Source organism: Lemur catta, chromosome 26 (assembly GCF_020740605.2).
Source record: "Lemur catta isolate mLemCat1 chromosome 26, mLemCat1.pri, whole genome shotgun sequence".
NCBI lineage: Eukaryota > Metazoa > Chordata > Mammalia > Primates > Lemuridae > Lemur > Lemur catta.
Window position 1 is genome coordinate 4,619,762 of NC_059153.1, and position 14,681 is coordinate 4,634,442.

The following is a 14,681-nucleotide window of genomic DNA, read 5'->3' on the forward strand; positions in this document are numbered from 1 at the left end:
TAAACGCACGGTTTAGCATAACTGCACCTCGTCCTGGGAATGGTAGCTCTTGGTATTGACACCTTTTTTTTTCCTTCTATTTCTACCAGTTGCTTCTACAAAACCTTTTAAGATTTTTACAGTCAACAAATAGTAAGGGGATGTGCCCTAAACCAGTGGAGATGAATCTTATTCTCAACATTCAGTATTTTAGAGACGAAGTCAGAATTTTGAGAAATGAGGCGTAATAGAGGCATTAATAAGGTTTTTCCTTTTCTCCTATAAACAGACTGTTACGATATGACATATCCTTTTATACTCTCATTGTTTCAGAGACTTCAAACTTTTTTTTTTTTGTCTTTTAAATATTTCACCTGTGTTAACTGTAGCGTGGATCCACGTAAGCTCCTAGACGAGAGGGAATGCCTTTTTGATATATGTTTAGCATCAACTTCCAGAACAGCTCCAAGACCTGTTACCTATGCACAAGGCATTTCCCACTATTTGAGTTGCCCCTTTATTATACTGAAAATATACATGAATGTTACATAAAACATAAAGTCATCATTGTATCTTCCATTGATTAATTCAGCAAGTACATTTTAGGAATATTTAGGGTTTACCTAAAAAATGTTTATTGTGATGGGAAAATGTTTATGCTATGTTAGATGATATAAAAGCAACTGCCACCATTTATGTGCCCAAACTTGGCCTACCACTTTGCATGCAGTATCTCATTTGATCTCATCATAATCTCATGAGATTGGTGTTACAATGATCTCCATTTTGCAGATGAGAAAGTGAGATTTAAATACGTTAATTTGCCGGGCGTGGTGGCTCACACCTGTAATCCTAGCCCTCTGGGAGGCCGAGGCGGGTGGATCGCTCCAGGTCAGGAGTTCGAGACCAGCCTGAGCGAGACCCCGTCTCTACTAAAAATAGAAATAAATTATCTGGCCAACTAAAAATATATATAGAAAAAATTAGCCGGGCATGGTGGCTCATGCCTGTAGTCCCAGCTACTCGGGAGGCTGAGGCAGTAGGATCGCTTAAGCCCAGGAGTTTGAGGTTGCTGTGAGCGAGGCTGATGCCACGGCACTCACTCTAGCCCGGGCAACAAAGTGAGACTCTGTCTCAAAAAAAAAAAAATAAATAAATAAATAAATACGTTAATTTGTCCAAAGTCACATGATTAATAAGTATTACAACAGGTACCTGTATTTGACCTCAGGCAGACTGACTTTAGAGCTGGCACTCTTAACCATTAGGTGTGTTGTGTCTCAAAGCAATAGAGAGAGATTTATTCCATTTCCATTATGTAAATGGAAACATGTATATACATGTGTTCTCACATGTCTATTTAAATTATACATCTAATAGATATGTAATAAATGGAATACTATATATAAAATATGTTCTATGTAATACCATATATTTTATAGATAAACATGTTATATATGATAAAATATTGTAAATATATAACTATACACATATATACACATACATCTACATATATTTATATCTTTTTGATGCCAATAAATAGCTCACAGTGTAAAGTATTTGAACTGTCAAAAGAGGGTTAACATTTTTTATAATTATAAAATTTTTATAATTATACAGTGTTCTTATTCCTTTATGCTCTTTCTTTCTGTACTCTTATCAATTCCGCTTTTATTTTATGTCTTTCTTCACACTAGATTATAAGCCACTTGAGGACAGTGTTGATGCATCTTCACCCGCATGTCCCTGAGGTGTCTAATATGGGATTATGCGGGTGCTCGGTAAATTTGGATGAAAGAATGAAGACTGAGCAACTATTTCAATGGAATTAAAAAGTCCCTGCTCAGTTAACCTGCCAGCCCTTTTTTTCATTAGCTTTCCAGGTTGATCGTTCTCAACATAGATATGAAAGGCTTCATGAGAACTCATCATTGCTCTTTCTGAACTCTTACTGTATGCAAAGAAAGGATTGTAGGCACTTGGTAGGAAGTAAAAGAGTCTCCCACAAGGAACTCTCATTCTACTTGCAAAAGATGACCTAGATTATAAAGTAATGTGTATGATTTTCCTAAAGAGACAAATGTAGCCTTGATCTCTAGCCTCTACACTGCACGGTCCTGGTTCTTACTCTAGACACGCACTTACCGAGTCGAGAAGCTGAAGTGAAGCCATGCTGTACCCTGGATCCCACAGTAGGGCTGCTCTTCTGGGTACTTTCCACTAGTAATTTCTAGTACTTTCTAGTACTTTCCAGTACTTTCCACTCATCTGCCCTGAGCCTGCCAAAAAGCTGAGTCCCCGGCTCTAGGGCCACTCCAAGAGGCTTCCAGCTGGTCAGACCTCTACTCGCATCTCCACTTTCAACTCTCTTTCTGTCCACTACAATTTCCCGTCCTCCCAACACACACAGTCCTTGGGCCCCCGGAACTTCTTTGATTCTTCCTACCAGAGTCCAGAACCTTCTCTGAGTTTTCACTGGGATCCCTTCAGTTATTGGATTCCAAAAACGTTTACTCTTTGTAGGGTAGTTGCAGGTGGAGTATCTACCACACAGACCTCTTCCATTGCCAAAATCGACCCTCTTTCGTGATCTCTTGCGTTGTTTTGCTAAAATCCCTGTCTCTCTCCATGTAAGTCTCACTGACAAATGCCCTGATGCTTCACCTAACCTTGGTAGAGCCTATGCCTTAGGAATGAAGGGAGTTGAGACTAAAGAAACACATTGTACCAAAAAGGAACCGCCTAATCGTACATGGTCCACAAAAGTCTGCATACCCTTGTATTCAAAAGAGCCCACGGACCTATGTACGATATTTTAAAGCAACTGCAGCAGCTGGGGGCTATGATTAGACCCAAAAAGGCTTCCCAGGAGGGCTGCTGAATTTCCTTCAGCTGCTTAAAGAGAAGTATTATTTGTCAAAACTGAAACATACTTATTTTTGCTTGGAGAAACGGGGATAGAGTAGATAATATAGGGTCATTTGAGGATCGAGATGTGATCATGGCACAGAAAGACATGTAAATTCTCAAAACTGCTTTTTATTTCTTGGTGCACTTTACAGATAGATGCAAGGAAATAGCATGACCTCAAGATACCTCTTACGGTAGTCTCACAAGAAGCCCTTGCTCAGGACACCGTCTGACCCTTCAGCATGTCACAGATAATGACAAAGCCACTGTTTTTCATTTCTATCACATTTTTTAATGGAAAATTCTACCAGATTGGATAAAGAAAAGGAAAGAAAACAATGCATATTCCAGACTTACACTTGTTCTCCAGGTTTTGTTTGTTTGTTTTTGTTTTATTTTTTTTATTATTTATTTATTTATTTTTTATTTATTTTTTTTGAGGCAGAGTCCCACTCTGTCACCCGGGCTAGACTGCTGTGGCATCAGCCTCGCTCACAGCAACCTGAAACTCCTGGGCTCAAGCAATCCTCCTGCCTCAGCCTCCCGAGTAGCTGGGACTACAGGCATGTGCCACCATGCCCGGCTAATTTTTTCTATATATATTTTTAGCTGTCCATATAATTTATTTCTATTTTTAGTAGAGATGGGGTCTCGCTCTCGCTCAGGCTAGTCTCGAACTCCTGAGCTCAAACAATCCGCCTGCCTCGGCCTCCCAGAGTGCTAGGATTACAGGCGTGAGCCACCGCGCCCAGCCTATTTTTTTGTTTTAACTAAGTGTGGGGTTTAGAATTTGTCTCTTGTGAGCAAAGGATGCATTCTCCTGGTCCACTCCGCAACTGCCACGTGAAACCGATAGCCTCGTGTTTCTGCTTTGGAGGCAGCAGGTTGTAGAGAGAAGGGGGAGCAGGTCCAGTGTTTGAATAGACCACAGGATTAATGTGAGCCATCTTTGTGTTGTTAGAATGCAACCCCTTCATGACAGGGCTCGTGGCATGTTCACCTCTGTATTCCTACACCTAGGGTACTGCCAGGCATGCGCTAGACACTCAGTAATATTTGCTGCATGAGTTCAAAGTACAATCCAAGGAGAAACATATTAGTAAGAGTATTGTAATGAGATCATAGAAATAATTCCATTTCCAGACTACTAAAACCAAATCTGAGATACAACATTCTGTTCCAGGAGTCCAATTGCAGAGCCATGTTGACAAACTAGAATCAGCTCAAAACAGGTCATCCTTATGGAGAGGGGTCTAGACGTGGTGCTTTTAGCAAGCGAAGTTGGAGGGGTAGGGAAGTTTAGCCTGGAAAGGAAAAGACTGATGGTAGATACGAAAACTGTCCCCTGGTATTTAAAGGGCAGTCATGCACAAGAGTAGCCTCACTTATTTATTCCATGTTGTCTGTCAGGAGAGAACCTACGTCATAAAGAAAGGAGTTTTCAGCTTCGGGGCTTTGGTGTCCATATTTGTCTTACGGTAGAATTGAGTGCCTTGTGACTTTGGTCATTGGGTATACCAAATAACCAACTTGCGTATTGTTGGATAGAAACTTGTGATGGGTAAGAGTTTAGATGAACTGTGAGCTCACTTTTAATTTTTCTGTTAATTAGAGATTCTTATTTCCTTGAAATACATATTAGAGCAATTGTTAAGCTTACTATATATTAATGTATGTATGTATGTGTGCTTTTTGTTTTTTTAGAATGGCTATACTCCTTTACATATTGCTGCCAAGAAGAATCAAATGCAGATAGCTTCCACGCTCCTAAACTACGGAGCAGAGACTAACATCGTGACAAAGCAAGGCGTGACTCCACTCCATCTGGCCTCGCAGGAGGGGCACACGGATATGGTCACCTTGCTTCTGGAGAAGGGAGCCAACATCCATATGTCAACCAAGGTATCCTGTTCTTACCTCTTGCTTCAATCGAGAGTCTTTTGGATGAATGTCAACAGAAACCAATCAAAGATAACTTGGAACAAAAAAGAAGGGAGGGGCATTAAAAGGAAACAGGGATACGTGACAGAGCCCGAGGACAGGACTAGAAGACCGTGAGGGAGCGAGGGAGACTGTCCCACAGACTCTTTGCCTACATCATTGCATCTTCATTCATCTCTCCCTGTAGACCTGCCTTTTCTGCTTCTCTGTGTGTTGGCTTCTCTGGCTACCCTGTGGCTCCCAAGAGTCAACATCTCTGTGATTCAAGCAGTCAGACCAAGTTGCTCTAGTGTCTTCTGGTCCTAATTCCAAATTTCAGAGAGAGGGAGAGAGAGAGAGAGAGAGATTGAATGGTTCCATCTGGGGTGTAGCTCAAACAACTGCCTCTGGGCCAACAGACCCATGTCCACCACCCAAGTCATTCTCCAGCCCTGCTGGGCATCAGGGCACCTCTGAGTAGGGGGGCAGGAAACTCAGTAAAACAGAGATTTTTTGAGCTAACTTCAGCCTAGCTTGGATGGTTATGGGGATGGTGGTCAGAATATCGATGTTTTAATAAAGCATCTCAGTGATGCCAGCCTTTCTCCATAAAATGGCCTTTGTGTGACCTCCATATTAGTTATAACAGAATGACAGCCAAGGACGTAAGGGGAAAAGATATTATTCAAATATAAAAATATTTAGATTTTTACAAGTACTTATCTTTCTGTCTACCAATTTATCCATCCATAGATAAATCTGTAGATCTACTTATCTATCTTTCTCTCTTCTATATACTCCACTATCACCAGCTGCTGAGAAACTCAAAATTGGAAGCTGGATTCATAAATTAGTTTGTCATTTGGATCGCACGATGCTTTTTGTAACATGTCGTGTGGAGTTAGCGAAAATTAAGTTTCTTAGGATTTTCTACAAATATGCAAATACTATGCTTTCTGCATCTCACTGTTGAGTTAATTAGTGCTTCTGACGTATAAATTATAAATCGATCTTAATGACATTTGTAAATCGGTTGTGTAGCATGCATCCTTTAGGAAGATATATGAGACAGGCAGATTGTCTTGAATGCCTCTATAGTCCTGTTTCTATACCACGCAGAATGTTCTGGTATATCCCTTGCTCTTATGCACGTCTCCGGCCTTTATCAAAAGTCCTCACAGATCCTTTGTTGAAGTATGTTGAGAGCTAATTGTAGAGTCAGTCTCCTGAAAGGTATTTGGATTGTAACAAGAATGAACATGAGAAACACTTATGATGAAATTCAGTGTATCAGACTTCAACTCATTGAAGTCTGAGGCATGGAGTTGCTTGAGGCTATTGAAGACGTGTCATTCAGGTGGTCATTTATCCTGTTGGGGATATTCTGGCCATGAAATATAGAATATTTTATTTAATATTAATATATGAAGGGGGCGTGTATTTACTGTCTGTTAGAAAGAAAGAAATCTTCATTTGAAAATAAGCAAGAGAAATCCATAAACAGATTCAACAAAATTTCATGTAGGATTAAAATTCTAGACCGTTCATGAAACTGATCTTACAGTGCTTCTGATGGGCTTATTTTTAATTTATAAAAATGATAGATATATATTTGGAATCCATTCGCTATGTCCTCTGTTAATGGTATTCTTCTATATACATTACTTTCTTTGAGAGAGTTTTAGCAGTCAGTCAGCAACTATTTAACGAGTATATTTGAGTTGCACACTCAGCAGTGAAGAAAAATATTCAATTTGGAGTCACAGAGTAATTATGTTATCTTTATAAAAATGATTCAGTATTATCTTTGAGTGGTGCCCTAAAGACAAAGGCATGATATATTTGTCACTAAAGTAAACCTTTGGAAAATGTGTTCAGGGAGAGCTGAATAATAATACACTATATAAGTCTATATATAAAAAAATCTAACTTTGCCTTTTGGTTGATATTATATAATAAGATAATGCAACTATAAAAATACCTCAAATAAAAAGCAAAACTGATAAATTTTCCCATTGCTTTTGAAGAGAACATATATTCTTTTTCTATTTAAAGCAACTGAGATCTATAATTTCATACTTTCCAAATGATTATTTCTCAGTAAGAACTATAATATAGAAATGATATTACATTCCTTATCCAATCACCGTAAAATGAAACCATTTGTTGAGTTTACCAGTGTATCTTAGGAAATAAATTACTTTTTTGGAAAAAGGACTCCTTCAGCATCTTCTATTTTCTTGATTTATTAAAAAGGGGTTACATAATTTGATTTAGATATGCAAGTTTAACATAGTAAACGAAAGAGATTTTCATCCTGGTTGTTAGTTTATAGTCTTACATTGTAGAAAAATCCATTCTGCAAATAGAGTAGAAGAGGGCACATGCATGTGAAATGCCATTGAAAATGTCTTTGAGAGTTGATGATCACTTCATTTCAGGATCATTTCAATGACATTTTTAAACAGGCCAACTATCTCTATAAAGAGGAATATTTTTATGTTTGCTATTTGAATATGGAGAAAATCAAGATGAGTAAGAATCATTTTTTTTTTTTGTCCCGGTACTCAGATTTTTTATACATTGGGATTAAATAATATTTGTTTAGAAGTGATGAAATTGTGATACAAATGGATATGTCTGGTATCTTGCCCCGTTGTTGTATGAAACTCAAAGCTGACCTGACACAGAGCTTTAAGGATTCAAAGGCCCCCAGGCCCTCAAATAAGAGGCCCCCTCTCAAGTTGTAGAATGTTTTTCTCTCTGTAGCTTTCAGCTATGTTTTTTTAAAGGTCACTGCGTTGTTTGATTTCTGGAAGTAGCACCATGGCTGGAGATCACGAATGGCGAAGAACATGGCTTAGGTCTCTCAGCCACGTGCTAATGCAGGACAGCAGGCTGCAAAGCGATGGCGAACAGGGCTGGGATGGGATGGGATTAGTTTTTAAAAAATTTAGCATTTACTGGGAGCGACCGAGAAGATATACTCTTCTTTAGGTGCTAGAGAAAACTATTCTGAACTCATTTCCTGTAACTCTATACATTTTTTTTTACATTGACGTGATATCTTATTGATAAAATATAGGTTATTGTTATGGATAGAAAGTAGAAGTAATAGTTGGTTAATCCATTATTTAAGTAAATAAATAGATTCAGTAGGAGACCAAAATGGGGTTGAAAAGAATGTCGTTTGGAAGGTTATCACCTGAGTTATTTGAAAGTCTAACATCATAGTAGAAGTACCTGATATCATAGTAGAGTACCTAACATCATAGTAGAAGTACCTGATATCATAGTAGAGTACCTAACATGATAGCAGAAGTACCTGATATCATAGTAGAGTACCTGACATCATAGCAGAAGTACCTGATATCATAGTAGAGTACCTGACATCATAGCAGAAGTACCTGATATCATAGTAGAGTACCTGACATCATAGCAGAAGTACCTGATATCATAGTAGAGTACCTGACATCATAGCAGAAGTACCTGATATCATAGTAGAGTACCTGACATCATAGCAGAAGTACCTGATATCATAGTAGAGTACCTGACATCATAGCAGAAGTACCTGATATCATAGTAGAGTACCTGACATCATAGCAGAAGTACCTGATATCATAGTAGAGTACCTGACATCATAGCAGAGTACCTGACATCATAGCAGAAGTACCTGACATCATAGCAGAGTACCTAACATCATAGCAGAAGTACCTGACATCATAGCAGAGTACCTAACATCATAGTAGAAGTACCTGATATCATAGTAGAGTACCTAACATCATAGTAGAAGTACCTAACATCATAGCAGAAGTACCTGATATCATAGAAGAGTACCTAACATCACAGTAGAAGTACCTAATAGAAAATAGAAAATGTCATTTGCTGAAAGTGTTGCTTAACTTGGAGAACATGTCTTGGATGAGAAATCATTAACCTAGAGAGTTTATGTTAGCTATCAAAAGATGCAGTTTCTACGGAGAGGCTCTGAGTTTTCCAGGATTTATTCAAGACGTGATATCAGAGATGAAGCGATGTCTTTTCGTCTTCACACGTACCCTTTGGTTCCGTTCTCTCTCTAGAGTGGACTCACGTCCTTGCACCTAGCAGCCCAGGAAGACAAGGTGAACGTTGCAGAGATTCTCACCAAGCACGGCGCTGACAAAGATGCTCACACCAAGGTAAAGCAGGGGCCCCAATTTGGGTCACCCCGTGTCCAGGTCGTCCTTCCTCAAAAGTCCATTCCGAAGTGTAAGCTAATTATAGCCCCACCTGCGCCCACAGCTATGGTGGCTCCCCATTTTCTGCGGGAATCGAGTCTGAATGGGTGGCATGGTGTCAGGACGATCATGTGAAGACTCCAGTTTCGCGGGCTTAGGTCTGCCCTCTCCCGTGTTGCTTTGGCTGGTCCAGATGGCGTGCTGGTTTCTTCCTGCACTTGCTCACCTCCACGCTCTTGGTCTGGAAATGGGTCTTCCTCTTTATCCCATTAAATTCTTACCCATTCTTGAAGCCGCTATAGCTACGTCTTTCCTGTGTCTCTTCCTGATCCTGTCAGAGTCAACCTCTTTTTGCTGTTTTCAGGTCATATTATTTGTGCCTTTCTTGGTTCTTTATCAGATTAAGTTACATATGCATCTGATCTCTCTTGCTGGTGTTAAATTCCTTGTGGCCAGGAATACATATATAATTTTCCAAATAAAGTTGAATTTCTTGTACAGTCAAGTTGAATTTCTACCCATACTCCAGTAACTGACACTACGTGATCGTTCTACCCCAGTGTTTTAACTGCTAGAGTAGTAAAAATTCTACTTTATTTATTAATTTGTAATTTTTTATTATTATTCACAGCTTGGTTACACTCCTTTAATTGTGGCTTGTCACTATGGAAACGTGAAAATGGTCAACTTTCTTCTGAAGCAGGGAGCAAACGTGAACGCAAAAACCAAGGTAAAATACTCGCGGTCATTTTCGTTTTCTATAAGCAAAAAAGGTCCAGTCCTCTGGGCACTTCACTACCTTACCAGAGGTACAAGTGTATTATTATTTTTTTTCCTTTTAGTTCTTCCAGAGTGATTTTGAAGCAGCGATGTAGTTTTGTTGATTGTTTGTTCTCATAACCGTTGACAGCCATGTAGCTTAGCCCATGTAGGTTAGCTTCAGAACTACTTCTATTGTAAAGCTAAAGTAGCTGACGTCCATTTCACAGTTTGCTGCAGGATACAATAGATGCTTGCTAGGACCTCTTGATGTTCTGGCAGATCCTTTACATTGTATCAGAGCCTTGGTACCCCCTCCCCCAGCCCCTCGTCCCCTCTTGAGGAAATGCACAGGCAGCCTAGACTGTGTGCCTTCCATTTGGAATGAACTCTGTCACATGAAGAACACCATGTGGCCATGCTCAGTGAGGCAATAACGTGGAAGCCTTTGGCAGAAGTTCTCAGGAATATTGCAGAGCGGATCTGATCCCAGTGGTTTTTCCCAGTAACATCTGTAGTATCCTATTCAGCAAAGCAAGGTCGGAACATCACACAGTAGCTTCAGTACACTCAGATTCGTTCAAGGGGGAGAGAAATGAGTAACATGACTTTGGCTGTTTATGCATAACGTAACTTGCAGCTCCAGGTTCTGTGGTTCAAAGAAATATTTATTTGCGTGTTTTTCTTAAGTGCATATATCAGAATTTCTAATTGCAGCTCTGCGAGTTGGCACAAGTATTAATAAATTAGTGTGGGTACATTCAGGAGTTTTCAAAGATATCATTCAAGATGGACTAATTAAAAATATATTGAAGTTTTGTGACTCAATCTCTCTTTTCATATTCTCTTGGAAGCAGAAACAAAATCATTTCCATACATAAACGTATTTATAAGCTCATTTAAAATAAAATTATTTTTTAGATTGTAAATAATACTGTTCACTTGTGAGATTCAAATTTATTATCTTACTCTAGCAAGAGGAGCTGTTGCCTAGTTTCTGACCGATTCTTGAGTTCTCATGAAATTGTACTTGGATGCTTATTTAAAAGCATGAATATAATTCTCAGGCATTAGCTCCTAACACCATTTTTGCTGAGCCAGCTCACATGTGAGCTCTCCAGGAAAGGTGTTCTTGTTGGAATCCAGGTCTTATCTTCAAATGCACAAATGCAAGAGGCAATGAGATGACAGTAGACCTTGACAATGGTTATTATCCTTTTTTGTTTAGTGTTGGGTTGTTGAAATGCTTATAATATTTAGAAGCCAAACACTATATTGTCAAGGGAATATCAGTGACCTCCCCGGAGTTTTATGTCCATCCAATGAACATCTGATTGAGAGAAAAATCTCATTTTAACATTTCAGTTTTTTTTTGTTTTTTTTTTTTTAAATGAACTGTGCAGCTTTCACTGTTACTAGAGCTGAGTATCTTCAGAGGAGTAGAAAGATACATACCTCAAAAGACAGTCTTTCAATAAACCCTTCAGAATTTTTTCATATGAAATGACATCTCTAGAGAAGAAATTACGTTTTCTTTCTCACATCTTCTGTGTAACCATAGTTACTAAAAATTGTTTCATTGCTTTGAAAACATAAACATATGTATTAATTAACTTTACTCCTCAAACATTCATGACTTGGCATAAAAGATTTGGAAAAATGAACTTATTTTGTGGAACTATTAGTTGCTTAAAATTAGAACAAAACCCTGTCACAACAGCTTGTGAGACAAACGAGACGTGGTTAATTATATGTGTAACTTGTAAAGAGGGTTTAGAACTATAGCACAGAAAAGGAAATTTTCTGTATAAAATGTACTGCAAAGATCATAGAGCTCTTCAATGAAGGGGGAAAAAAAAAAAAAACAACCAAAAATGTTTGCTAAAATTTTCAAAGCTAAAAAAGGAAACATTTTCACAGACAACTGATTGGATCCTTCACCTAACTTGAAATCTTGGCTTTTCCGTTTCGAAATGAGAAAATTGGGGTTTAAAGAAATTTAGGGATTTGCGAATAGTTGGTAGAAGAACCGGGTCTAGCCCTTCTAGCCAGAGAGGCCTGTGACAGTGAATTAAGATTCAACCAAATGTTCATGTAAAAGCTTTTGACAAATATTCTCCCTCACCAGAGATTTCAGGAAAAGGTTAGGTTAAGTCAGGCCTGGGGGACGTTCTTCTGGCCACAGTGTGATCTACAGAGGACAGGATTGTTATTTTGGCATTATTAACTTATATCTATTTATGGATAATTTATATTTATATCATATTAATATATATTAATTTATTGTATAATTTTATTAACCTATATGCCAAGTTTTGTTTTTTTTTTTTTTTGAGACAGAGTCTCACTCTGTTGCCTGGGCTAGAGTGCCATGGCGTCAGCCTCACTCACAGCAACCTCAAACTCCTGGACTCAAGCAATCCTCCTGCCTCAGCCTCCCGAGTAGCTGGGCCTACAGGCATGTGCCACCATGCCTGGCTAATTTTTTCTATATATGTTTTTAGTTGGCCAGATAATTTCTTTCTATTTTTAGTAGAGACGGGGTCTCGCTCTTGCTCCGGCTGGTCTCAACCTCCTGACCTTGAGCGATCCTCCGTCCTCAGCCTCCCAGATTGCTAGAATATATGCTAAGTTATGTAGCACATAGCATGTGGTTCAGAAATGCTTGTGGAATGAATGAACCGGACTGATAGGGAAGAGATGAAGTAGAGTCGGTTGGTAGGATGTTGTAAACACAAGGGAAAGGAAGAATTTGCAGGAAAAGAAACGTCACTTACTGCATGTTCCTCAAATGTCCATGGATTATCTGATGTGGAAGTGGAGTCCCCGCAGTAGCTGGAGGTTTCTCAGCGTCCCTGGGATTGACTTGTATCTCCAGGTTTCTGGGGTCATTCCACTGCAGGGGTGTAGAGCAGACATAAGGCTCATGACATGGCAGAGCCGGGGATTTGCCAGACTTGGGGACACCCAGACAGACAGACCCTCACGCACATGCGTACATTCCTATGGACAGAAAGCCCACAGTGAATGTATAGAAAGAATCACGTGGTGCCCACAGGTATAGACAGACTTGCCGTGTAGACAAGTTAAGCAAGTATGTATCTTGGGCATGAGGCAGCAGGGACATGGGACAAAAGGGCCATTATATACACTCTTAAAAGCTTAGGGGATGAGTGGACCACTGAGACTTAGAGCCCAGGACAATTGGGTCTGAAATATACACATAAAATTTCATCCAGGGTGGGGCAAGGAAATTTTTTAAAAGTTGCTATGACAGCCAGTGGCTGTCACGGTCTTTTGCACAGAAACTAAATCTGGGATGATTCTAGAGAAATTGCTTCACTCTGTTATTTTCAGTTTCATCATGTCTGAAATGGGGAGAAAAATATTCAGTTATTCAAATATTCATTTATTCAAATATTCATTTATTCGATCATTTGTTCATTGCCCATCGAGTCAACCATTATTCGTAAAACACCTACTATGTACCAAGTACTCTCATTTCCAGAATTGTGATGACTCATACTGGACCATCACTATAAAGTCCAGTGTCTGGTACAGAACGAATGCTTAAGGCACGAGTGCTATTACTGTTTTGTGGTACTTCCAAGGATTCAAGTGCAATTTTTAAAATTAACGTCCCTAGGGGACCCCCCTGTGTCACACCTCCCCCACCCACCACAGGTCTGAGCAAGACCAGCCTGGTGCCACCCTCACCAGCAATTCCTCACGAGTCGTGGCCTACGGAGCTTTCCTCTGCATGGAAGTTTAGACCAGAATGTTCAAAATCTAGTTTTTAAAGATATTTTCTTCATTGAGGCTGGGCCACTTTGGCTTCCAATGAAGTCGTCCGTCTACTTTCTTAAGCGTACTTGTGTGCCTGTCTTTGACCAAAGCTGTTCTCTGAAAGCAATGGAAGGCGTAGTTTACTGTTGGTGATTTAGAGTCCTAAAGCTAAGCCCAAGGTTGGTTACTGGGAACAACGTTACAATGACCAAGCAGTGGTTTGTGTGACCCTCTGAAGCCATCGGTTAAAAACAATTTGACTGTCCTTTGTGTCTTAGGGAAGACATCATGGTGACAATGCCCTTTCTCATTTTAAATCTCCTTTCAGCATACCCGTTTTTTTTTCCCCCCAATGCTAATTGGTTAAAATATAATAATAGCACTTGGAGCCCAAACGAGTGTCTTGCCTGCGTTTTGCAGACCAGACGGTGTGAGGGAGTGTTTGCTGCTGGGACAGGGTTGCTGGTGATCTGGGGCTGCAAATAAACAGAGCATTTGGGGGTGGCTTTGTTGTCAGTGAGACTGAGGGATTCGAAGTGAAGGCTGATCTGACTTTCCTCTCCCTCTGCCCGCGGCCGCGGTTGCCCACAGAACGGCTACACAGCCCTGCACCAGGCCGCGCAGCAGGGCCACACGCACATCATCAACGTCCTGCTGCAGCACGGGGCCAAGCCCAACGCCACCACCGCGGTAAGGGCTGTCCCCACCACGCTTCCTCCCTCTTCCTCCCTCGCCCTGGTGGCCTCTGGTCTGAGCTGATTTCAGATGCATCCTCCTTCGATAAGACTCTGGAAAGCCCCAGGTTTGGGGAACGACTTTGCAAAAGTCAGTGTGACTTCCCGGGAGTGCTTGTCCCGGGAGGGAGAGCAGTTGGCCTCTCTCTCTCTCTCTCTCTCCTTGGGGATTGCTGGCGTGTGCTCTTCTTACAGCTTGCCCTCAGATGTGAGCACAAATCCACCGCTCCCTCCCCGCCTGCTTCAGCCAGCAGCCTTCTTTAAGGGTGCTGCTGGCTTAGACAAAGCTCCTCGGGTTGTGCAGCCATTGAAATGTAAACTAAGCTGTGCAGCCAAACAAACCCGGGTCGCCGCAGTGGCCTGGGCGGGGTTG

The 14,681-nt window shown here is 40.3% G+C and overlaps 1 protein-coding gene across 4 annotated transcripts in view; it reads left to right on the forward strand.

Moving 5' to 3' along the window:
• ANK2 (ankyrin 2) overlaps positions 1-14,681 on the forward strand; it is a 396,857-nt gene that overhangs the window by 297,947 nt on the left and 84,229 nt on the right. For all 4 annotated transcript variants that reach the window (XM_045537500.1, XM_045537499.1, XM_045537497.1 and 1 more), the window contains 4 exons: positions 4,594-4,791; positions 8,892-8,990; positions 9,661-9,759; positions 14,166-14,264. In XM_045537500.1, the coding sequence (XP_045393456.1) occupies positions 4,594-4,791; positions 8,892-8,990; positions 9,661-9,759; positions 14,166-14,264 (495 nt within the window). The remainder of the gene's footprint in view (positions 1-4,593; positions 4,792-8,891; positions 8,991-9,660; positions 9,760-14,165; positions 14,265-14,681) is intronic.